Source organism: Cynocephalus volans, chromosome 16 (assembly GCF_027409185.1).
Source record: "Cynocephalus volans isolate mCynVol1 chromosome 16, mCynVol1.pri, whole genome shotgun sequence".
NCBI classification, from domain to species: domain Eukaryota; kingdom Metazoa; phylum Chordata; class Mammalia; order Dermoptera; family Cynocephalidae; genus Cynocephalus; species Cynocephalus volans.
In genome coordinates, this window is record NC_084475.1 from 35,017,874 (window position 1) to 35,043,968 (window position 26,095).

Genomic DNA, 26,095 nt, shown 5'->3' on the forward strand with positions numbered 1-26,095 from the left:
ATTTTATTTTGGTTTTGCTGTCCAGTACAGGGATCAAACCCCAGACCTTGGTGTTATCAGCTCCACACTCTAACCAACAGAGCTAACTGGCCAGCCCTATAGTAACCATTTTCATCCTCATGCCAACTCTATAAAACATGTATTGTATTTCCCCCCTTTTATAAATGAGAACACTGAGGTACAGAGACAGTAAACAATTTGCCTAAGGTCACACAACTAGTAAACGGCAGAGTCAGCTTTCAAACCCAGAGCTGTCCTTGACTCCTGGGCATGCTGCTTCTCAGCGAATGTACTAACAATGAATAGGAGAGGGTCTTTTACTAGATTAGGCTTGCTACCTAAAGATAGCATGATAGCCCACCCTCACATTCATATCTCCTTTTATCCAGCCATGTTCATGATTTGAGGACTCTTAGTTCACTAGGTGTCTGAAGGCCTTTCATGCCCTTTGTCTATTTTATTCAGTAGCTAATGACCAAACACCTCTTCCAGTGTTTTTGTCCACTCTCTAGTTTTGCATAAGGAAAATTTTGAATCTCACTGTCAAAAGATGTTAAGTTGGTCTTCACTTTCAAGAAATTTTCTGTAATAGTTGTGTACAAACAGCTGGAAAATATAAAGTACCTATATAATTAAGGCTTGATTTCCTTTGATATTTACAAAGTGCCAAAGATATCAGAAATATGTAGACAGTGAAGGACTTACGAGGCCAATCTTTCATATTAGGGGAGATCTGGGTTTTTTTTTTTTTAATGCTATAATTTACTAATCCTAGAAACTTTAAAATATTCAAGGATCAGAAAAAATGATGACCTATTTCTGTTTGCCAAACCATAGTTCAGATCTTAGCAAACGTATTAAATAAGGGAAGTGGAAAAATCATAAAGAATTTTAGCCTGAATATTTCTAATAAGAATGAGAGTGTTATGAGAAACAAACATGTGCTCCTATATTTTTCCTTCTTAGGCTCCCAAATGATGTTTGGTGACTTCATCTAAGCTGCCTTTTCTAAAACTAACCCCCAATAAGGTACCCTAACATTATTGCCAGATAATCAGGGAGTCACTTCATTTAACTTCTCCATCAATGGTCTTCCATTATTTTCACAGTCTACAGGTAACCAGCTTATAAAGTCAATTCTGTGTTTTAACTCTGAATATAATTTATGTTTATTTTGTTTTACCCACAAGCAGCCTTATGCATAGTGGTGTTGTGTAAAAGGATGATTTTTCTTCATATTTTTGCATGCTGAGATGCAAAATTCCCCAAGCTAATTGCCTGCCTGCTGTTTGTCACCAAAAGAATTTAAAGACTTCTTAAATGTATACAGATGTCTTTTGTATAGCAAGAAAGACTTCAAACATAATGTCTTGTAAGAGTATTCACATTATCAGTGCCAGATCATGATATGGAAAGCCAGCTACCTTTCACAAATGTATGTCCCTACTGGAAGGCCACAGCTGACGTCATCTGTAATTAGTCCATAATGAACACAAACAATGGATTCCCCATTGTGGTGTGTGCGGCCCAGAAAATTCAAGAGCTTGTGTGCTAAATCATCTCAAAAAGACAAAGGGAAAAGTTCAAGTTGACTTCCCTCCTGTGGACCAGGGTTTAATTGACTTTAACAGTCACCGGAGAGAAAAGCCGATCGTTGAGAAAAGGAGACAAAGAATCAAGCATTTCTTAGTGAAGAGAGCATGAGACCAAAAACTAAATTTGGAGGGCCTGAAGATGAGAGTTAAATGAGACCTGAAAAGTTTTGCAAACAGTGGGAGAGGATGGTAATTCATAGTTATAGCAGAAGAATTATTAAGATCAGGAGGGTATTACTAATATAAGGGACTCAATAAAGCTATTTTAGTAGCTCGTATCATTGACTTCTAGAAATGAACACCTTAGGAGAACTTAATGTACCCCATCTCTTTAAGAAGTCCTTTTTTTTCTTTTTTCATTTACGTCAGTCAAAAGAGGAAGAGAGGAGGGGCCCTGGGAACTTGCCAGCTCCCACTCTCTAATTTGAAATATCACCTCATAACAAGATCCAGCCCCAAACAAATAATAATGTTGTTTTAAGAAAGAAACAGTAGGAAAATTTTTATGTATGTGTATATACACATACATACTTTTAAGGTAGAGATGTCTTTTTTTACTGTGATACCATAATCAAAAAACACAAAGAAAAAAATTAACAGATTCAACTGCATAAAAATATTAAACTTCTATTTGGCTGAAAAAAATATATAAATTTAAAAGCTAAGCACAAGGTAGAAAAATAACTGCAACACATCACAAAGTTCTATATAAAAAACTCCAACAAATCAGTAAGGATCACAGTTGACAAAGGGTTTAGGCTGGCTGGTTAGCTCAGCTGGTTAGAGCCCAGCCATATAACACCAATGCCCCAAGTTTGGATCCCTGTACCAGCCAGCTGCCGACAAAAAAAAGAAAAAAGACAAAGGGTTTAAAAAGTACCTCCCTGTCAGTAAGAGAAAGCTACATAAACATTTAAAAATTCTCACTTTCCTTAATAATTAAAGAAATTCAAATTAAAATGAGACCATTTTCTCCTAAAATTGTCAAGGTTTAAACATTTAGATAGCCTCCAATGTTCTTGGCAATGAAAGGAAACAGGAACTTCTCATATATTTTGGTGTGACATATTCAAGGGCAAAATTATCCTTAAAAACGTTAAATGCTAATACCCACTGACCCAGCATTCACTTGCTAGAAAGTTACCCTGTAACAATATGTGCACAAATAACGTAAGAAGCCTAGATTGCATTATTAGATAAGAGCAAATTATGGAACAGTATATATAGAACATGCAGAATATACGGAATAATTATACTTTTTAAAAATTGAAATAGAGTTGATTGTACATATGTGTGGAGTACAAAGTTGAATGTTACCTGTGTGCAATATGTGATCCTCAAATCAGGATAATTGGTATATTAAACATTATGCAATGTAATCGTTTTTCACATCCCTTTATCAATTCCTCCCTTACCACCTTCTCCCTTCCCCATTCCCACTTCTGGTAACCTCAGCTCTGTTCTCTCCTTTTTTTTCTTTTTTTTAAATTAATTAATTAATTAATTATTTATTTATTTATTTGCCTTTTTCTTTTATTTCTTCCATCGGAAATTTTTTTTTTAACTTTTATTAGGTCTATGTACATTGTGGTTGATTATTGCTCCCCATCACCAAAACCTCCCTCCCTCCTCCCTCCCCCCTCCCACCCAACAATGTCCTTTCTGTTTGCTTGTCGTATCAACTTCAAGTAATTGTGGTTGTTATATCTTCTTCCCCCTCCCCCCGTTTTTTTTTTTTTTTTTGTGTGTGTGTGTGTATGTGTGTGTGTGTGAATTTATATATTAATTTTTAGCTCCCACCAATAAGTGAGAACATGTGGTATTTCTCTTTCTGTGCCTGACTTGTTTCACTTAATATAATTCTCTCGAGGTCCATCCATGTTGTTGCAAATGGCAGTATTTCATTCGTTTTTATAGCTGAGTAGTATTCCATTGTGTAGATGTACCACATTTTCCGTATCCACTCATACCATGATGGACATTTGGGCTGGTTCCAACTCTTGGCTATTGTAAAGAGTGCTGTGATGAACATTGGGGAACAGGTATATCTTCGACTTGATGATTTCCCTTCCTCTGGGTATATTCCCAGCAGTGGGATAGCTGGGTCATATGGCAGATCTATCAGCAATTCTTTGAGGAACCTCCATACCATTTTCCATAGAGGCTGCACCATTTTGCAGTCCCACCAACAATGTATGAGAGTTCCTTTTTCTCTGCAACCTCGCCAGCATTTATCATTCACAATCTTTTGGATTTTAGCCATCCTAACTGGGGTGAGATGGTATCTCAGTGTAGTTTGATTTGCATTTCCCGGATGCTGAGTGATGTTGAGCATTTTTTCATATGTCTGTTGGCCATTTGTATATCTTCCTTAGAGAAATGCCTACTTAGCTCTTTTGCCCATTTTTTAATTGGGTTGCTTGTTTTTTTCTTGTAAAGTTGTTTGAGTTTCTTGTATATTCTGGATATTAATCCTTTGTCAGATGTATATTTTGCAAATATTTTCTCCCACTCTGTTGGTTGTCTTTTAACTCTGTTAATTGTTTGTTTTGCTGTGAAGAAGCTTTTTAGTTTGATATAATCCCATTTGTTTAATTTTCCTTTGGTTGCCTGTGCTTATGGGGTCGTATTCATGAAGTCTGTGTCCAGTCCTATTTGCTGAAGTGTTTCTCCTATGTTTTCTTTAAGAAGTTTTATTGTTTCAGGGTGTATGTTTAAATCCTTAATCCATTTTGAGTTGATCTTAGTATATGGTGAGAGGTACGGGTCTAGTTTCATTCTCCTGCATATGGATATCCAGTTATCCCAGCACCATTTGCTGAAGAGGCAGTCCCTTCCCCAGTGAATAGGCTTGGTGCCTTTGTCAAAGATCAGATGGCAGTAAGTGTGTGGGTTGATTTCTGGATTCTCTAATCTATTCCATTGATCGGTGTGTCTGTTTTTATGCCAGTACCATACTGTTTTGGTTATTATAACTTTGTAGTATAGCTTAAAGTTGGGTAGTGTTATGCCTCCAGCTTTATTTTTTTTTGCTCAGCATTGCTTTGGCTACGTGTGGTCTTTTATTATTCCATATAAATGTCTAGATAGTTCTTTCCATTTCTGAGAAATTATCTTTGGGATTTTGATGGGGATTGCATTGAATTTGTATATCACTTTGGGTAGTATGGACATTTTCACTATGTTGATTCTTCCAATCCAAGAGCATGGGATATCTTTCCATCTTCTTGTATCCTCTCTAATTTCTCTCAGCAGTGGTTTGTACTTCTCGTTATAGAGATTTTTCACCTCCTTGGTTAACTCAATTCCTAAGTATTTTATTTTTTTGGTGGCTATTGTAAATGGGCAGGCTTTCTTGATTTCTCATTCTGCATGTTCACTATTGGAGAAAAGAAATGCTTCTGATTTTTGTGTGTTGATTTTGTATCCTGCTACTGTGCTGAAATCATTTATCAATTCCAAGAGTTTTTTGTAGTGGTTTTAGGCTGTTCGATATATAGGATCACGCCATCTGCAAACAGGGACAGTTTGAAGTCATCCTTTCCAATCTGGATTCCCTTTATTTCCTTCTCTTCTCTGATTGCTATGGCTAGTACTTCCAACACTATGTTGAATAGGAGTGGTGAGAATGGGCATCCTTGTCTAGTTCCTGTTCTTAAAGGAAAAGCTTTCAGCTTTTCCCCATTCAGGATGATATTGGCAGTGGGTTTGTCATATATGGTTTTAATTATGTTGAGATACTTTCCCTCTATACCTAACTTATAGAGGGTCTTTGTCATGAATGAGTGCTGAAGTTTATCAAATGATTTTTCAGCATCTATAGAGATGATCATATGGTCCTTGTGTTTGAGTTTATTAATATGGTGTATCACATTTATTGATTTGCATATGTTGAACCAACCTTGCATCCCTGGGATGAATCCCACTTGATCGTGGTGAATAATTTTATGTATGTGTTGCTGTATTCTGTTTGCTAGTATTTTATTGAGGATTTTTGCATCTATATTCATCAAGGATATCGGCCTGTAGTTTTCTTTTTTGGTTATATCTTTACCTGGTTTTGGTATCAGGATGATGTTTGTTTCATAGAAAGAGTTCGGGAGATTTGCGTCTGTTTCAATCTTTTGGAATAGTTTGTAAAGAATCGGTGTCAATTCCTGTTTGAATGTTTGGTAAAATTCTGCTGTGAATCCATCTGGTCCTGGGCTTTTCTTTGTTGGGAGCCTTCTGATAACAGCTTCAATCTCCTTTATTGTTATTGGTCTGTTCAAATTTTCTACATCTGCATGGTTCAGTTTTGGGAGCTTGTGTGTGTCCAGAAATTTATCCATTTCCTCCAGATTTCCAAATTTGTTGGTGTATAGTTGTTTATAGTAGTCTTGAATGATTCCTTGTATTTCAGATGAATCAGTTGTAATATCACCTTTTTCATTTCTAATTTTTGTTATTTGAATCTTCTCTCTTCTTTCTTTTCTTAGCCATGCTAATGGTTTGTCAATTTTATTTATCTTTTCAAAAAACCAACTTTCTGATTCATTGATCTTTTGTATTGCTTTTTGGGTTTCAATTTCATTAAGTTCTGCTCTGATCTTAATGATTTCTTTCCATCTGCTAACTTTAGGTTTGGATTGTTCTTGTTTTTCTAGTTCTTTAAGGTGAAGTGTTAGGTTGTTCACTTGCCATCTTTCCATTCTTCTGAGGTGAGCATTTAATGCAATAAATTTCCCCCTTAATACTGCTTTTGCAGTATCCCACAGGTTTTGGTATGATGTATCATTGATTTCATTAGTTTCAATAAATTTTTTGATTTCCTGCTTGATTTCTTCTTGGACCCATATGTCATTAAGTAGAATGCTGTTTAATTTCCATGTGTTTGTATAGTTTCCAGAGTTTCATTTGTTATTAATTTCTAGTTTTAATCCATTGTGGTCTGAGAAGATACATGGGATAATTCCAATTTTTTTGAATTTATTGAGCTTGATTTGTGACCTAATATGTGATCTATCCAGGAGAATGATCCATGTGCTGATGAGAAGAATGAATATTCTGAGGTTGTTGGGTGGAATGTTCTGTAGATATTTGCCAATTCCAATTGGTCTAGAGTCTTGTTTAGATCTTGTGTTTCTCTACTGATTCTTTGCCTAGATGATCTGTCTAATATTGACAGTGGGGTGTTCAGGTCCCCTGCTATTATGGTATTAGTGTATATTTCGTTCTTTAGGTCTAATAGAGTTTGTTTATAAATCTGGCTGCTCCAACATTGGGTGCGTACATATTTATGATTGTTATGTCTTCTTGATGGATCAGTCCTTTTATCATTAAGTAGTGTCCCTCATTGTCTCTTTTTATGGTTTTTAGTTTAAAGTCTATTTTGTCAGATATAAGAATAGCTACTCCAGCTCCTTTTTCTTTTTTGTTTGCATGGTAAGTCTTTTTCCATCCTTTCACTCTTAGTCTACGTGAATCTTTATGGGTGAGGTGGGTCTCTTGTAGGCAGCATATAGTTGGTTCCTCCTTTTTGATCCAGTCAGCCAGTCTGTGTCTTTTGATTGGGGAATTTAAGCCTTTTACATTAAGAGTTGTTATTGAAAGGTATTGATTTATTCCTAGCATTTTATTGGTTGTTTGGTTGTCTTAGGTGTCTTTTGTTCCTTGCTTTCTGATTTACTGTTTTGGTTTCTGTGTTTGTTGGTACCTTAGGTTGTAGATAGCGTTTTTGTTTGTTTGTTTTCTCTTCATGAATGCCATTTTTATTATACTAGTGGGTTTTGATTTTTCTTAGGTTTTTATGGCAGTGGTAGTTATTTTTCAGGAACCAAACCCAGTACTCCCTTGAGGATTTCTTGTAAGGGTAGTCATGTGGTAGTGAACTCCCGCAGTTTTTGTTTGTCTGAGAAATATACTATTTGCCCTTCATTTCGGAAGGATAGCCTTGCAGGGTAGAGTATTCTAGGCTGGCAATCTTTGTCTTTTAGTATTTTGAAAATATCATCCCATTCCTTTCTAGCTTTTAGGGTTTGTGATGAAAAGTCTGATGTTAGCCTGATTGGGGCTCCCTTATAGGTGATTTGATGCTTCTCTCTTGCAGCTTTTAAGATTCTCTCTTTGTCTCTGAGTTTTGTCAATTTGACTATAACATGTCTTGGAGAGGGCCTTTTTGGGTTGAATACATTTGGAGATTGTTGAGCTTCCTGGATCTGAAGATCTGTGATTTTTCCTATACCTGGGAAGTTTTCTGCCACTATTTTTTTGAATATGTTTTCAATGCAGTCTCCATTTTCCTCCCCTTCTGGGATACCCATGACTCGGATATTTGAGTGCTTAAGGTTGTCTGATATCTCTCTCAGATTTTCTTCAATGTCTTTGATTCTTTTTTCTTTTTTTGTCTGCTTGTGTTATTTCAAACAGCCCATCTTCAAGTTTTGAGGTTCTCTCTTCAACTTCGACAAGCCTGCTGGTTAAACTCTCTGTTGTGTTTTTTATTTCGCTGAATATCTTCTTCAGTTCAGCAAGTTCTGTTACATTTTTTTTCAGGACATTGATTTCCTTGTACATTTCCTCTTTCCGGTGCTGTATACTTTTCCTCATTTCATCATGATGTCTAGCTGAGTTTTCTTGTATCTCATTCAGTTTCCTTAGATTTATCATTCGAAATTCCTTGTCAGTCATTTCAAGGGCTTCTTGTTCTACAGGATCTAGAGTTTGAGATTTATTAACTTTCGGTGGTGTACTTTCTTGATTTTTCTGTATTTCTGGTATCTTTTTTTTGATGTTTATTCATTGTGGCAGGGGGTTTCACAGTCCACCAGTTTGAGACTATTGACTAAATAAGATGTTGTTGTGGTTGCCAATTTGCTATGGCTCCCTCCGTGACTGCTCAGTTGGCCTCTAGTGCCTTGTGTGTGTGGTTGCCTCGGGTCTTGGGCCTCTCCAGGGAGCCACCTCTCTGGTCAGCTTGGACTCTGCTGGGCTGCTGGATCATGGCGCGGTACTGCAGGGTGTGTGGTCTCTGCTGAGCTTCCACTTCCTGTGTAGGACTTCTCCCTGTTCTGTGCGCTCTGGCCCAGGCTGTTGGATCACGCAGTGGCAATCCCACAGGGTGTGTGGTTTCTGTCGAGTCTCCGCCTCCCTAGCCGGACGTCTCTCCTCTCTGTGCACACTGGCCTGGGCTGGGACATGTCTTCTGCAGCCCTCGTCTATCAGCCGGGCCTTCAAGACCCTGCTCTGCACTGCCTCGCCCCGGAAGTCTACCAGGTTTCTGCTAGGCGCAGATGACCGGTCGCTCTGGGTGCCTTTGTAGCACTGTGTAGATCTTTCTCGGGACTTATCACCTTCCTCCTTGTATCGCGGTTATTTGTGTACTTGTCTTATCTCCCACACCAGAGCATGAGCTCCTCGGGGGACGAGCCCGCAGCACACGGTTCATCTTTGAATCCCCCCGGCGTGGACCGACTCTGGTGCCCGCCCACAGTCAGCTCTCTGGCAGGTTCAAGCGAACTTGGGAACTCTCCGACCACACTATTCCTAAACAGAAATCAGATAGGCGTTTTTCCAAACTGTTGGCTGCAGAGATGGTATCTGCCTCCCGGTAACAGGAAGTTTACCGGGGGCCGGAGCCCAGGGTGCGGTGGAGTGACAGTCGGCCCAGCCCATACTTCCTTGCCCTCCCGACGCTGGCCAGGGATGCCCCATGCCACCAGCCCTGCCAGAGAACCACAGAGGGAGTGGGAGGGGAGGCCAGCCGCAGGCCCTGGGAAGCCCCGCGCCGGGGCAAGCAAGTGGGAAGGCTCAGTGAGGAGCCGAGCCGGGCGAGGAAGACAGGCTTGGCCGATCCGGGCCGGAGCTGCCACCACCTGAGAAAATGGAGGCAGCCTCAGGGCTGGTGAGTGGCCCAGTGGGGCAGGCGGAAGCCTGGCGGGCGTCTGCCCCCCGAGCAAGGCCAGGCTGGGGGTCACTCACAGAGCTGTGCTGGGTCGGATGGCTCCCTCTCTGCCTCTGTGTCATCACTGTCCCCGTTCTTCATCTTCACCGCCTTGGGCTGCTCACTCGGTCCCGCGGCACGGCTCGGGCGCTCCCAGGAATCTTCTTTTATGCCGGCCTGAAACCTCGAATCCTGAATAGGGCAGCTGGCCGCCTTCAGCGCGGCCCCGGCCTCCGGGATCCTGGCAGCATCAACAGCAGCCCCAGTGCCGTGTTCCCTGTTTAGAGACTCGCTTTTGCAGCTAAGAAACAGTTCTTTTCCTGCTCCATACTTCTAAGCTGTTGCCTGTAAATGAGACAGTGTCTCCTGCCAAGGGTAAAGTGGTGGTCAGCCCCCATGACCGACCACCAGCAGCGGTCCTCCCTTAAGAGACGGCAAGAGGAAGGTCCACAAGTTTCCTGGCTGCCTAAGGCCCAGTGGCTGCCTTTTCCACCTCAGCTACTCCGTGCCAACCGCCGCAGCCACCACCATCTTAGGATCAAGGTGTTCTCTCCTTTTGAAAGTTCAACATATTATTGTGACTGTTGTATCTTTCTTTTTTTATTTATTTGGGTATTTTTTTAGCTCCCACTTATAAGTGAGGACATGCAGTATTTCTTTATGTGCCTGGCTTATTTCATGTAACATAATTTTCTCTAAGTTCATCCATGTTGCTGCAAATGGTGAGATTTCATTCTCTTATATGGTAAAGTAGTATTCCATTGTGTAAATATACCACATTTTCCTCATCCAGGCATCTAATAATGGACATTTAGCTTGGTTCCAACTCCTGCCTGAGGTAAATAGAGCTGTGATAAACATGGGAGTGCAGTTATCCCTTTCAACATGATCATTTCCATTCCTTTGGATATATACCCAGCAGTGGAACTGCTGGATTGTATGGCAGTTCTATCTGTAGTTGTTTGAGGAAACTCCATACCATTTTCCATAATAGCTGCACCAACTTACAGTCCCACCAATGGTGTAGGTGGGGTCCACTTTCTCCACATCCTCACCAGCATTTGTTATTCTCTGTCTTTTTGATAATAGCCAATCTAACTGGGGTGAGATGATGTCTCAATGTGGTTTTTATTTGCATTTCCCTGATGCTGAGTGATGTTGAGCATTTTTTTAATGTGTCTCTTGGCCATTTGTATGTCTTTCTTTGAGAAATGCCTGTTCAGCTCCATTGCCCATTTTCAAATCAGGTTATTTGTTTTTTTACTGTTAAGTTGTTTGAGTTTCTTGTATATTCTGGATATAAATCCTTTGTTGAATGCAAAGTTTGCAAATATTTTCTCCCACTCTGTAAGTTGTCTTTCACTCTGTTAATTGTGTCTTTTACTGTGCAGAAGCTTTTTAGTTTGATATAATCCCATTTGTTTATTTTTCCTTTTGTTGCCTGTGCTTTTGGGGTCATATTAACAAAGTCTTTTCCCAGTCCTACTCCCTGAAGGGTTTCCCCTATGTTTTCTTTTAGGACTTTTATAGTTTCAGGTCTTATATTTAAGTCTTTAATCCATTTTGAGTTGATTTTGGTATATTGTGAGAGGTACAGGTCTAGTTTCATTCTAATACATATGGATGTCCAGTTTTCCCAGCACCATTTACTGAAGAGGCAGTTTTTTCCCCAATGTATGTTCTTGGTGCCTCTGTTGAAGATCAGTTGGCTGTATGTGTGTGGCTTGATTTCTGGGTTCTCTATTCTGTTGCATTGATCCCAGCATCTGTTTTTATGCCAGTCACGTGCTGTTTTGGTTACTATAACTTTGCAGTATAATTTGAAATCAGGTAGTGTTATGCCTCCAGCTTTACTTTTTTTAGCTCAGGATTGCTTTGGATATTCGGGGTCTTTTGTTGTTCCATATGAATATTAGGATTACTTTTTCTATTTCTGTGAAGAATGTCTTTGGTATTTTGATGGGGGTTGCATTGAATCTGTAGATTACTTTGGGTAGTATGGACATTTTCACAATGTTAATTCTTCCAATCCATAAATATGGAAAGTCTTTCGATCTTTTTGTATCCTTTTAAATTTCTTTCAACAGTGATTTGTTTTTCTTATTGTAGAGATCTTCCACCTCCTTCATTAAATTTATTCCTAGGTATTTTATTTTTTTGGTGACGAGAGTGGGCATCCTTGTCTTACTTGTCTACCAAGTCCAATTGGTCTAAAGTGTGATTTATATCCTATGTTTCTGTTGCTTTGTTGCCTAGAGGATCTGTCCAATGTTGAGAGGGTGTTCAGGTCCCCAACTATTATCGTATTTGGGCCTATGTCTTTCTTTAAGTCTGATAGTGTTTGCTTTATATATCTGGGGGCTCCAATGTTGGGTGCTTATATATTTATGATTGTCATGACTTCCTGCTGGATAGAATTGTTTATCATTATATAATGGCCTTCTTTGTCTCTTTTTATGGCTTTAGGTTTAAAGTCTATTTCATCTGATATAAGAATAGCTACTCCTGCTGGTTTTTGGTTTCCATTTGTGTGATATATCTTTTTCCATCCCTTCACTGTTAGTCTATCTGTCTTTACAGGTGAGCTGAGTCTCTTGAAGATAGCATGTAGTTGGGTCTAGCTTCTTAATCCAATCAGCCAGTCTGTGTCTTTTGAGTGAGGAGTTTAATCCATTTACATTTAGGGTTTTTACTGAAAGGTATTGTCTTACTTCTGGCATTTTATCAATACTCATTGGGATGTTTTAAGTATCTTTTGTTTCTTTCTTTCTCTTTTGCTGTTTTTCTTTGGTATTTGTTGGTTTTTGGAGGTGGTAAGATACATTTCTCTCTCTTTCTTGTTTGCATTTTTGTCCTGCCAGTGGGTTTTGTTCTTTCTTGTGTATTCATGGTAGTGATTATCATTTTTTGGATTCCAGATGAAGGACTTCCTTGAGGATTTCTTGTGGGCCTGGTTGTGTGGTGGTGAACTCCCATAGTTTTTGTTTATGTAGGAAATAAGGTTAGCTTTGCTGGGTATAGTATTCTTGGCTGAAACTTTTTTTCTTTTAGTATTTTGAATATATCATCCCTTTTTTTTCTGGCCTGTAGAGTTTCTGTTGAGAAGTCTACTGTTAGTCTATTGAGGACTCCCTTATAGGTGACTTGATGCTTTTCTCTTGCCGTTTTTAGGATTCTCTCTTTGTCTTTGAGTTTTGGCAGTTTGACTATAATATGCCTTGGAGAGAACCTTTTTGGATTGAATCTGTGTGGGTATCTTTGAGCCTCCTGAATTTGAAGGTCCATGTCTTTCACCGTATCTGGGAAGTTTTCCACTATTAGTTCATTGAATATGTTCTCAATGCCTTTTCCTTTCTCCTCCCCTTCAGGAACACCCATGATTCATATGTTTGTGCACTTAAGGTTGTCTGCTATCTCTCTTAGATTTTATACATTTTTAAAATTCTTTTGTTGTTGTTGTTGTTAGGCTGAGTTATTTTAAAAAGACTGTCTTCAAGATCAGAAATTCTTTCTTCTGCTTGATCTAGTGTGCTGCTCAAGCTCTCAGTTGTGTTTTTTATTTCTTTGAATGACTCCTTTGGTTCTGTGTTAGTCTGTTTCTGTTGCTTATAACAAAATAAACAACTGTCTGATTTATAAAGGAAACAAAATTTATTGCTTACAGTTTCTGAGTCCAAAGTACATCTAGGGGTGGTGACAGTGACCTAAGGCTCTCACATTGCAAGATGATAGAAGCAGAGAGAGCAGAGAGACAGATTCTCCTCTCTCTTCTTTAAAAGCACTCAGAACCATGCCCCGACCACCATTTTTAATCCATTCACTGTGGCATGGTCCTACAATCTAATCACCTCTTCAAGGCTCCACCTCTCAATTTCCATAATAGGATTTCCTACCCTCTTAACAGGCACAATGGTGACCAAGTTTCTAATGCATAAAATTTGGGGGGCACAATTGAAGCTTCAGTGAGTTTTGGGGGAACATAATTCAATCAACAACAAGTTCCATGAGTTCTGCTACATTCTTTTTTAAAGTATTATTCTCTTTGTAAATTTTCTCTTTCATATCCTGGGATAGTTTTGCTCAGCTCATTGTGTCATCTAAATGAGTCTTCTTGTATCTCATTGAGTTTCCTTAAGATTTTTACTCAAAATTCCTTTTCAGTCATTTTAAGTGTTTCCTGTTCTATGGGGTGTGGTACTTGAGAGTTATTTTGTTCTTTATTTGGACTCATATTTTCTTGTTTTTTTTCTTATTTCTAGTATATCTACATTGATGTCTGATCATCTGGTGCAGCAGTTGCTTCTTCTATTACTCTAGAGTGGGCTTTGAGGAGAAAGACTCCTGTAGATGTGTTTTATATTTATCATTGAGTAACACAATTTAGCATTGGTTCTGGGTGGACACAATTGTGTAGTCTCCATCTGGGTACTTTGTCCATAGTCAATATTGAAGTTGCATGTGACTCTGGCCTAGGCACTGGGGCACTTAGTGATTTCTTGCTGAGGTTATTGACACTGTGTTAGGTCACTGAGGACGTGGGTGAGATCTTAAGTTCTTGTGAGAAGTGCTTCAATGCCTTGTCACTGTTTGGTTGTGGTGGGCTTGTTGGCACTCTGGCTAGTGTCCTTTGACCCTGATAGTTGCACTGGGAATTTTCTTCTTTACTTAGCTCTCTTTGGTTTCTGCACTCTCCAGGTGTTCTGCATGTGTTTCTCCCTGGATCGTGGCAATTGCATGGGCTGCACACATAACTTCTACCCCCTGGTGCACTACTGTGGAGTGCAGCATAATTCCCCCTGTGGGTTGGGCCACTGGATCATGGGTCTGCACTTGCTCACCTCCTTCCCTGGATTCTGCTGGTGGCCCTCCTTGTGTCAGGGCAGTCCAGTGGTAAGCAGTCTGCCTGCACAGCAGCTGTAGCTGTTGCAGGTGCTGCTGTGGTGGCAGGCTGCCCTGCAGTGGTGGTGGCTGTGGCAGTGGCTTTGGTGGGTTGCCTACATGACATGAGTGGCTCCAGCAGCAGCAGCACTGGGCTGCTTGCATGATGATGGTGGCTACCTGTTGGTGCCAGTGTTTGCAGCAACTGCAGCAGTGGCCATTGCGGTGGCTGCCTGTTTGGCTGCAGTGCCCGAAGCGGCAGCCTGCACAACTACAGTGTCCACAGTGGCTATGGGGTTACCCCGGGGGGGCGGAGGGGCAGAAGTGGTGACAGCAGTTGCTGTCACCTCTAATCATACTTTTTGAGAATGAGCATGTGTGCATGCAGATGAAGAATAACACATCAAACTAACTGGTGAGGATTACACTGGTGATTTCCAGTGTTTTCATGAACAATTTCTTTGCACTTTTGTTGGTGTGTTTTACTTTATTTTAATTAATAAACTTTATTTTTTAGAACAGTTTTAGGTTCACAAAGTAATTGAGTGGAGGGCACAGAGAGTTTCCCAAACCCTCTTTCCCCTCACACATGCAGCCTTTGTCACTGTCTACATCCCATACCAGAGTAGTGCATTTGTTACAGTCGATGAGCCTACATCAGCACATCCCTATCACCCAAGGTCCATAGGTTACTTTAGGGTTCACACTCCGTGATGTACATGCTATGGGTTTTGACAAATGTACAATGACATGTGTATTAGTTTATTTCTGTTGCTTATAACAAAATACTTGAAACTGGGTGATTTATAAAGAAAATGAAATTTATTGCTTACAGTTTCGGAAGCTAGGAAGTCCAAAGTCCAAGGAAAACACCTGGTGAAGGCTTTCTTTGTTAGTGACTTCATTGACAGCAGAGTATCACATAGCGAAAATGGTGGAATAGAGAGAACAGAGCAGAGCGTAATCTCCTCATTCACTCTTTTTAAAGCCCTCAGAACCACACCCCTGACCACCATTTTTAATCCATCCGCTACTGCACAGTCCTACAATCCTCTTCAAGGCCCCACCTTTCAACTACCATAATAGGATTCCCCATCCTCTTAACAGTCACAGTGGGGGCTAAATTTCTAATACATAAAACTCGGGGAACACAATTCAAGCTTCAGTGAGTTTTGAGGGAACAAAATTTAATCCACTACAACATGTATTCATCATCACAGTATTAAACAGAATAATTTCACTGTCCTAAAATTCCTCTGTGCTCCACCTATTCATGCCTCCCTCCTGGCAGCTGCTGATTCTTTTACTGTCTCTATGACTTTTCCAAAATGTAATATATGGAATCATACAATATGTTGCCTTTCTGATTCCTTCCTTCTCTTATGCATTTAAAGTTCCTTGCAGGGAAGAGCAGGTGTGTACAGAAGGAGCATCAGAAGACAAACTCACATCAGAGCCCAGAGTTCTTAGAGAGTAGAGACCAGATGGAAATGGGGTTCCAGGAAGGGAGCTCAAATTAGCATCCAAGGGTCCTAATGTAAGTAGGAAGGAAGAAGCAGGATGAAGCAGGGATTCCAGACCAAAAAATGGATTTGCACAAATAATACTGTGCTTGACCCAAAGTCAACAATTGCTGCTTTCTGTCCATAAGAAGCTGCAAGTGCTGGTGGGAACACAGTGGAAATCAGAGTGAGCCAAGGCTCTGTAGGTGGTGGTAACTGCTGGTGCTGGCAAAAAAGGCTAGGATTGCTTCCTAACAGAACTTCATGTTGCTATTTTAAGTCGTAGGTAATTAGACTCTTCTGAATGTGTAATTGTAGAATATTCCAGAACATAACGGCTTTGTTGTAGTCCCTTACAGATTACCTCTATTTTCAGGAACTTGTCCAAACTTTCCTTTATTGAGTGTTCTGAGTAAGTGTCAAGCTAAGTGCAGAGTGGGTTGGTGGAATATTAAAGGTGATTCGGACACAGTTCCTCAGCCCAAGTTGTTCACAGCCTCTTAGTAAAATACATAAGAATGGGAATCACACATTTGGGTACAATGTGATGGCCTAGAAGAGTTGAAAAAGGTTTTGAGTATGTTTGCTTGTCAACCCTGTGATCTGAGGCAAACGACTTTAGAGTCAGTTTTTGCATTGGTGTAATACCCATTTTAATACCTCCTATGGTGCCTGGTACAAGGTAAATACTTAATGAAATATTGCTGCTATTATTATCATCATGCCATAGGAGGAATATAGGTAAAGGGCAGTGCAAATTAAAAGGAATTGAATAGAAAAATAAGAATGATAATATCTCAGAATTATTGTGAAAGTTGTAAATAATATTTTTCCTTCAAATTACTCAAACGTACAAAGAATAGCCATTGTTAAACTCTACTGTTACTTCTAGGAAAAAGAGAAACAATTGCTACTTTTTCTTTTAAACACCATGGTTACTTTTTCTGTTTGCACAAGAGTAAACTTCTCCCCAAAGAGTGCTCAGTGGGCTTTTTTATTGCTTTATGCACCCACAGATTTAGAAGTCTTGTAAATTTTTGGCCTTGGACCATTTCTAGTCTATCAAGTTGTTTGTTTCTCACTTACTGTAAAATCTTCCTGTAGCATATTTGGGAACAGAATTCAGCCCTGCTCTGTGCTTCGTTTCCAGAAGATCCCACAGCCAACAAAGATTCTGGCCAAGAGTCAGAGTCTATTCCAGAATATACGGTCGAAGAGGAGCGGGAGGACAACCGGCTGTGGAGGACAGTGGTGATTGGCGAACAGGAGCAGCGGATTGACATGAAGGTCATCGAGCCCTACAGGAGGGTCATTTCTCACGGAGGTAGTCAAGCTCTGTGCAAATCTGGGAAATGGGGAAGGGGGCAGCCATATATATTTTTTTTTATTAGAAAATGAAATGAGAGTGATTTGTAGCACCATATCCAAAAGACCCTATCCTGCAGTCAGTGTTTAGGGGACTCTTGAGCTAAGTATATTACCTCATACTTCATTCAATAAACATTTGAAAGCCTACTACGCAATGTAAAAAATGCTTTTCATGCCACACATCTGATAGCTATACTCCTCTGTGCAAATTTCATGAAAGCCACATTTGTCCAATTTGGTAATGTTTGTTCGGAATTTCTATCAGTTAGTTGTAGGGTTGAATTGAATAGTTCAGCCTACATAACACCATGTCATAAGATCACTGTACCAGAGATGCTTCTAATTACAAAACAGTCTTTTGAATCCTCTTCAGAAGCTTTAGGAAATCTTTTTAGGCTCCACCTGGTAATTTTTTCCTTACTCGAAGTTTACCTTTCTATAAACTACATTAAATCTAGGCCTGACAACAGCCAATCGCAGTCAAAGCCTCCACCTGCTTAGTGAGGGACAAGGGAGAGAGAAAAGTGTGTTTTGTATTTCCAGTGCTTTCTCGGGGGCTCCAGGAGCGTTTATAGCCTTGATTAATTTGGGATTCACAAAAAGTCAGGTGAGCACAAGCAACACATTCAGTGCTGTCGACTTCAGAAAACAGCCACGGCTTCTGACTTTTCTGCTGCATGCGCTCCTTCCCCGAAGGCCTGAGGCACCACTCTCCCCACCCAGCTGTTCCTGAAAAAGAGCGAGCTAACAAGGCAATTGTTGCTGTCTAACTTCTCTCATCCTTAGGACAGGGAAATAAGAGTCTTGGCACTGCATTAAACCTATAGCTTTTGTTTTCTAAAGAGCAGAAGGCCATGTTTTTATTGCAATCAAACAGCCCCCCACCTGCAGATTCTTCACCTCCTATTCCATGCACCTCCACGTAAGCATCAGGACCACCCAGGGAACTACCATGATAGAGAAGTAGAATTCCAGTCATGCTCCCAGCCATGACTTTTCTTTTCTCTTGCCTCCTGATTTTGACCTGCAATTGCAACATAGCCCAGTGAGAGCTGCTATGGGGCCAGGGGCAGTTTCCTCTAGGAGAAACCTTTCCCACAGCCCTTCAGAATGAGGGCTGGGCTAATGTGGCTGAAAGTCACAGACACCTGGCCGTAGAGTCAACCCTTTTGTTCTTACCTGAAAACCACAACCGGAACTGAAGATTATCCAAATCTTCCCAGAATGCCACACCTCCCTTGCACCATTCATCAGGTATTTTTGATTTGTTTGCCTTTTGGAAATAAAAACAACACAAAACAAAGGCTGACTGTAAAAGTAGCCTGTGCTCCTTCTAAAAACAGAGATAAGAAATGTGAAAAATCTGTCAAAGTAAATCAAAGTCACTCAGTGATAACCCTGATAAACATTTTTACCCTCAGCTCTTAAGAGACCCCGTGTTGAAAGAGACAGGCTCACAGTTTTTACCTCTTAGGGCTCCGGTAGATTCAGCTACCTGTCCTTTCAACCACGGTGAAGTTAGGCGGGCTGGGTGCATGGGGTAAGTCATCAGCCTACAGCCCAAATCAGAAAAGGTGACATCATCAGAAAAAGCCGCTGCTTCTGCCTGTCACAGTCTTTGTAAAAATGTCCTAAGGTCGGGGCTAACCTAGTTTACTGTGCTCTCCATCCCTGCCAGCCCCTCTCCTTGCTGTTTGCTTCTGTCCCTTCTGTGTTGCGAGCTTGGTTCTTGTCTGTGTGACTGTCCCATTTGTTTTGAAGAGAAGGCCACTTTTCCTCTCCCCAGCTCCACCTTGACCTCTTCCAGGCACTGGCCTGCATGATGCACCTCTGGCTGCACCCATCCAGAACTTGGGCAAGAAACCACTTTTTCCCATACCCCGAACAGCTTTTGTGCTCTGTAGGTAAAAGATAGTTCGATGTTACATCTGAATTTACCAAAGCTACGTCTTTTATATTGGAAGCTGACACCACTCTCTTAGACCTTAATGAGGATAAAGCCACTTAGTTACCAACCCACTGAGTTTGTTATCCTGGTGAGCATTTAAAAAGCAGCACTCGCTGCACTGTGAACGTGCATCTTGTTCAAGTGCCTTCCATTCTGCAATGAGGAAGTTTTCCCATTCAGGCCAGTAGGGAAGTGCTGGCTGTGCAGTGCGCTGTGTAGGAAACCGCAAGGTAGGAGCGATGCCAGGCCCTGGTGTGTGTCCACACCGGCTGGGAACACTGGTGCATGAGAGCAGTATTTGAACACATAATTCAGTCTTCAGCTTTGGCGACCTGCATATGAGCTATTGCCAGGGTCCTGTACACAATGTGGAAGAATGGAGTTCAAGGCCCACCTTCACCACTTACTGGTCTGTGACCTTGGTACATCGCTTCCTTCTCTGGCCCTCAGTGACATCATCAGTCAAATGAGAGTGATCTCAGCACCAGTGTTGACATCCTAGGAGCTCGTGAGCAACGTCCTGCCATCTGCTTAAAGCAAACAAAGAGGGTGTGGGTGGCGGTGCTCAGCCAGCAGCATGGGGTCACTTTGAGGCCAGAACTGGCATCTTTTTTTTATTTCCCAGGACAATGATAATTTTATCATTTATTTTATCATTTTTCCTTATTACAAAAGCAGCACAAGGTCACTATAGGAAAAGCATAATAGGGAAATAAGGAGAAGATAGGTCCTGGCCTCCCAGAGACAAGCTCTGCCAGCCCCGGGAAACAGCCCTTCGGAGTTGGAAATGAAAAGCACATGTGTAGGAAAATCCAGCCATTTCTGGAAGGTTGATAACAGACACCAATGTCTAGGAGGGCTTTCATAAAGGACTGCAATTCTGCTCTGTGGCTTAGCTGGTCAGTAAATGTCCCCAGCCCCCTGACTGGGAAACAGCCTTGTTCAGCCACACCAGTGCCATGTGAACTGGCTTTTTATGAACTTTGAGCAGAGAACACTTTTAAATAACCATGCACGATCACCAGAGAATTTTAACAAGGAGTTTCACTTCTTGTTTTGTTTTTTTTTTATTTCTCTTATTTCACTATAGGAGATTCAGGTAACCTTCTCTGCAGTGTTGCTGGACAAATGATCCTGGAAACAATGAGGACAAGAGTTGCTGACTGGTGTGTGTGTGTGTGTGTGTGTGTTGTGGTTGCGACTGTGACGTCTTCCCTTCTCACTGCATTCCATTTGCTGGCCAGCACACTGTGTTACAGCCCTTTCATGCCTCTCTGGGCCACCTCAGGTAAGGTTTGCATCATTGCTCCAGGGGGTCTCAGCAGGCTCCACGGGGAGTTGCTCATGCACCCCCGCACATGCATCCCAAATTCACCTCACGTTCATTGAGAAGAGATTCTAACAAAAGAAATGTTTTAAAAACAAACTTCCAATGAATTATGTTGTTGCCAACAGGCAACTTTACTGGAGTGAGCTGCATATGTTAGAATAGAAATTGAGGGGTTAGCTGACCCCCTTGAAAGTACCTGGGAGGGGCAAAGAACAAATGTACTCACCTCGTTGCTGCAGTTGGTCAGCGATGGCTGCTGTCTGAAATATCTCCCAAGCCTGACAGCAGTGGCACCAGCTCTGCATTTAGGAGGAAAGTGTTCATGTGAAAATCTTTTTTTTCTATTGCCTTTCCTAAATCATCTCCTCCTAGTCTCTTCTTCTCTCTTTTGCCTCTTCTCCCATTCCTACAGCTCCTCTACCCCCAAATACAAACCGCCATTTTTGTTTGTGAATTTCAGTAATTTTTATATAGACATTCTTTACTTAGACAGTGATCATGAAACAGTAAGTTGACCCCTAAGTATTCCGTGGTTAAATGAACTTGAGTGAACACAACGGTGTTCCAAGAACTTATGTCATTTACACAATGAGTTGGATTGCCGTTTAAGATGACTTCTGGAGTAGTGTTTATAAACCTCACTCTTACCTTTTTAAGAAAATGTCTTAGGGATTCTCCAGAAACAGAAAAAGAAATCAAAGTAACTGAACAGTCATGCTCTTGAAATCATCCTGACACCCTGGAGTCAGACAGCTACATTTAGAAAGATGCTTTTGAAAGAATGCTTTTTTTCTTGTTTTTAAGTTGGATTCATTATGTGTATTGTCTCTTTTGGTGAACTTCATCGTTTAAACTGTGTATCTTCGTGGTGTTAGCATTAATGTAGCTAAGCCACCATGTCCTTTGTGGATTTTCATTTAGTTACGAATCCTCTGAAATGAAGCCGTTTGGTAGAATGAGCACTTCTTCTATTAAAATATTTCTCCTTCCTCCATTTCCCTACATATTGCATTCTAAAAAGAAGTTGATAAATACCTACGTATTGGAAAAATGAAAGTCAAATAAAAAATCCAGAGGGAAACTACTACAGTGCTCTTTCACAAACGTGTGTTGTGTCAGATGTAGGCTTGTATGGGTAGCATCTTCTGTGATAAGTACTGTAAATACTGTACTCAGTAAAAACCTCAAATTAGCAATAGGCACAGACCCATAATTGGACATATTTTTAGTTAACATCACTCTCTTCCCCTACCTTTTTTTGCAGAAGAGGGTACTCTTGATCTTTGTAGAGAACATCTTATTAAACTGTTTTTCAAGTGTTAACCTCATCCAAATGTATATCTAGCCAGTATTTTACTGACATGTAATCACCAGAGTGATGTTTTAAGTTCTAAAAAACACAACACACTGAGTTCTGGAAGGATTGGATGAGGCTGAAGGGTATATTCTGTCTTCCTACTCAAACTTTTGAGGAAATCTCTATTTAATGTTCCTAAACTACAGAACTAAACGACAAAAATTGCAAGCATCTAAACGGGGATATTAAAAAATGAAAATATGGGGCATTACTTGCCTTTTTAAATGTGGAAGACACATGCCGTTCTGTAGACCTTCCTACCGAGAACTGACCAGCATCTGCCAGGAAGTTCATAGAGGAGCTCTAAGGGAAGGTCGAGCTTGGTTAAAAGACGGGGACAATGCTGAAATTATGTCGGAGTTTTCAAAACATGGAAATACTGTCCTACATCTTTCTTGACCCTTGGAGTTTCAATGGTCACACCTGCCTGCATCTCCCACCACCTATTTTCTCAGCACCGCCTGCAAATAGCACTTCCTCCTCCAACTCCACGTTACCAGGAAGTAATTCTCAAGTTTTCCCCAAAACATATATTTTCATAAAACTCACAGAAAATTTAGCCAGGCCCTTTTTGAGTTTGCCCCTTTCTTTAAGAGGCTAAGCTCTGAATTTTTTGCTCAGTTCTTCTAGGCTTGGCTTGACCTTTCCATGTATCCTTGTACTGCCTGTTGAGTCCAGAGATCCAGAGAGTCAAGTGACCAGGCCTCACAATCAAAATAAAGCTGTTGTATTAGTCCACATATGTTGCTTATAACAAAATACCTGAAACTGGGTGATTTATAAAGAAAAATGACATTTATTGCTTACAGTTTCTGAGGCTGGAAGTCCAAAGTCCATCTGGTGGTGGCGACATTGATCCAGGGGTCTCACATTGCAAGATGGTAGAAGCAGAGAGAGCAGAGAGAGAACAAGAGAGCAAGACAGACTCTCCTCTTCTTTTAAAGCCCTCAGAACCATGCCCCTGACCACCATTTTTAATCATTCACTATGGCATGTCCTACAATCTAACCATCCCTTCCAGGCTCCACCTTTCAATTACCATAATAGGATTTCCCACCCTCTTAACAGTCACAATGGGGGCTAAGTTTCTAATGCATAAAACTTGGGTGACACAATTCAAGCCTCAGTGAGTTTTGGGGGGACATAATTCAATCCACTACAGGTGTTTGACTCATCTTTTCACTAGTATCTGGTCACTGGAGTCTGTGGGTCTGAGACTATATTGCAGTTCAGTGGTTCAATTCTCCGTTCAAATTAACCAGAGTGTAAAACTAAAAAGAGCTAAAGAGAATCAAACAGAACCTCTTTCTTAGCCATTAAAAGAAGGTAGTATCACATAGATTAGCTTTTTCATTATATAAGTTAGTATTGTACAGAAACTCATAAGTCAAAAAGTGTTGCCGTCATTCTTTGATAAGTTGAGTATTTATATATCCCATTTACAGCTACATACAACACATGTAATCATCCATAATATATGTATACCCTATATACACAAATATTTTCACACCATATAAGACTCTATATATTTGTTAACCACTGAAAGATAATATATATGTAAATACATATAAAACTATAGTCAATGTAATGTTTATTTCATGATATAGCTATTTTATCCACATACAAACACTTGTCAAAGCTTCAGATTTATCCTTTAGGTTAGATATTCCCTTGCTAAGGGGCTGCTGGTTGGCTCAGATGGCTAGTGCTAAGACCAAGGTCAAGGGTTTGGATCCCCGTACTGGCCAACCACTAAAAAAAAAAAAAAAGAGAGAGAGAGATTACCTTGTTAAGAGCTTTTCATCAGTTACAAATGTCTTTTTGTTTGTCCCCCAGGATACTATGGGGACGGTCTAAATGCCATCATTGTGTTTGCCGCCTGTTTTCTGCCAGACAGCAGTCGGGCGGATTACCACTATGTCATGGAAAATCTTTTCCTGTGAGTGATATTTACAACAAAGAGCTTTGAGTTAACATCTGTGGGCGTGTAATGGCAGATAGAGCATCTTTAGTTAAGGAAATAGATGATGTAGAATATTCTAAGCCTTTGATAAAAAGTCAGTAAGATTTCTGTCAAGAAACATTGCTCAAGGGGCTGAAACCTTTGAAGGAGCACTTCTGTGCATTTATTTAGACTGATAACAAAATGAACAGAGTTTGGCCTACATTTTAAAATTCTGCAGCATTTCCTTTGGGGAAATATTGCTTTTGTTCCCTGATAACATGTTCTTGGTTAACAACTGATAACCTGACTTTATCTTTGTTTATTTAATTTCTTTATATATATATTATTTATTTAATCTGAGTTGCCCTTCATATTTGATAATGTTGTTGACATCTTTGAAAGACAGGTTTCTCTCCTACACTTTTTTCTCATGTACCTGAATTTAAAAAAAAAAAGATAACTATACAAATAAACGAGCAATGATCACTCTCAAGGAAATAATCTTAGGTAGCTGCATTCTTCTCAAAGTGATGAGGTAATATGCACAACCATTCTTAATTGCCATACACCCTGTAATTTAAATGTTATGTAATTATGGTGTAAATAGGATGAACTATTTGATGTGGGAACTGAAAACATGTCTCTTCCTTCCTGTGATCAGATATGTAATAAGTACTTTAGAGCTGATGGTAGCTGAAGACTACATGATTGTGTACTTGAATGGAGCAACCCCAAGACGGAAGATGCCAGGGCTGGGCTGGATGAAGAAATGCTACCAGATGATTGACAGACGGTACATGCACTCTATTATTTAAGCACTCTTTTGACTTCTTAATAGCTCCCATATCGAATTCCCTTTTAGTCTACTGAAAATGCAATCACATTTTAACATTGGGTTACACATATTTGAAAAGTAAATTATAGAAATCTTAATCGAAGTATCACTTGATGCTCCAAAGTTGAAATAAAGCAAATTCTCCTCAGATTGTGTTAAATATCATCTCAAACCTGGCAGACCAAGTCTAAACTTTGTGTATGCCGTTGCTACATGGAGGTGCAATTTGAGCTGATAAACCAATATACCTATGATTCTTGAGTGGTCTCATGTGACCTTGCTGTGTATGTGTACTGGGTCTATTGTGATTTGGACAACCACTGTGCTCTTGTTTCAACATTCACTGTCAAGTCAAGTTAACTGGTAGCCTAGACAGTGCTGCTGTGTGCCCCTTCCTCAAGACACTTTACTTTTGGCCGTACTGGTTTTATTAGAACAAACCACTTTATTGCTGTCTACAGGAAAATTGTCATAATAAACATACAAATATATGTTATCTACAGTATGTGTGGCATCCTCTTAAGTGTATTTCTTGCATGATAACCTCTGAGTCTCCTGTTATATTAACTAAAGTCTGTTTTATGATCCAAACATTCATAAGGTAACATTGCTAATGCTGAGAGATGTGCCTGAAAACCAAAAACAGTTAAAATAGTAAACTGAAGCCCAAACAACCACATGGTGTACTGTTACTATTTTTATTATATAGAATAATTTTATTATTTTTATTGTACAAGGCTCAGTAGGATGAAATAAATTGTCTATGTTGCTATTAAGAGTATATTCTTTTCAAAATAGTAAGGGCAATGCTGATGAAAATAAAAAGCATCATTACACAAAAATATGCCATGATCGTTATAGGTTTATGCACTCCAAGCACACAAGCATTCTATTTTACAGTTATTCCTATGGGAAAATGAGGTTTGAATCATGCAAGTTTCAAATTATGTCTCAAAAATGTTCTTTTTATTAATCATGGCCATTCTGTACCTTCTCAAAAGATAATAGTGACTTATTTAAAACTCCCCAAAATTATATATATTCTTATTCGGGGATATATTTTCTGTTTTAATTCTCATTGAAAATGGGTTAATAATAATATATTATATTTTCTTTTTTCAAAAAAGTTTGCGGAAGAATTTGAAATCCTTCATCATTGTTCATCCATCTTGGTTCATCAGAACAATCCTTGCAGTGACAAGACCTTTTATAAGGTATAGTTATTATTATAGTAAAAGTACTACTAGTAGTTTTTAAAAGCATATATTCAGTCCTAAAATTAAGAATTCATAAACTAAGAGTATCTAGGAAACTATATTTTTTGCCTCTGCCTTTCCTGAGAAGATATTTTGGACTATCCATCAAGAGTCCCCAATTAAGAGTGAAAATTATTTCATAATGAATATTTCCCCCCGA

General features: G+C 39.9%; 1 protein-coding gene across 13 annotated transcripts in view; it reads left to right on the forward strand.

Moving 5' to 3' along the window:
• The window catches only part of PRUNE2 (prune homolog 2 with BCH domain), a 274,536-nt gene that overhangs the window by 228,343 nt on the left and 20,098 nt on the right, over positions 1 to 26,095 (forward strand). For 8 of the 13 annotated variants that reach the window (XM_063080981.1, XM_063080984.1, XM_063080985.1 and 5 more), the window contains exons 12-16: positions 17,047 to 17,220; positions 20,303 to 20,500; positions 23,736 to 23,838; positions 24,506 to 24,637; positions 25,807 to 25,893. In XM_063080981.1, the coding sequence (XP_062937051.1) occupies positions 17,047 to 17,220; positions 20,303 to 20,500; positions 23,736 to 23,838; positions 24,506 to 24,637; positions 25,807 to 25,893 (694 nt within the window). The remainder of the gene's footprint in view (positions 1 to 17,046; positions 17,221 to 20,302; positions 20,501 to 23,735; positions 23,839 to 24,505; positions 24,638 to 25,806; positions 25,894 to 26,095) is intronic. The other 5 variants (XM_063080990.1, XM_063080992.1, XM_063080991.1 and 2 more) reach the window with 3 other exon arrangements.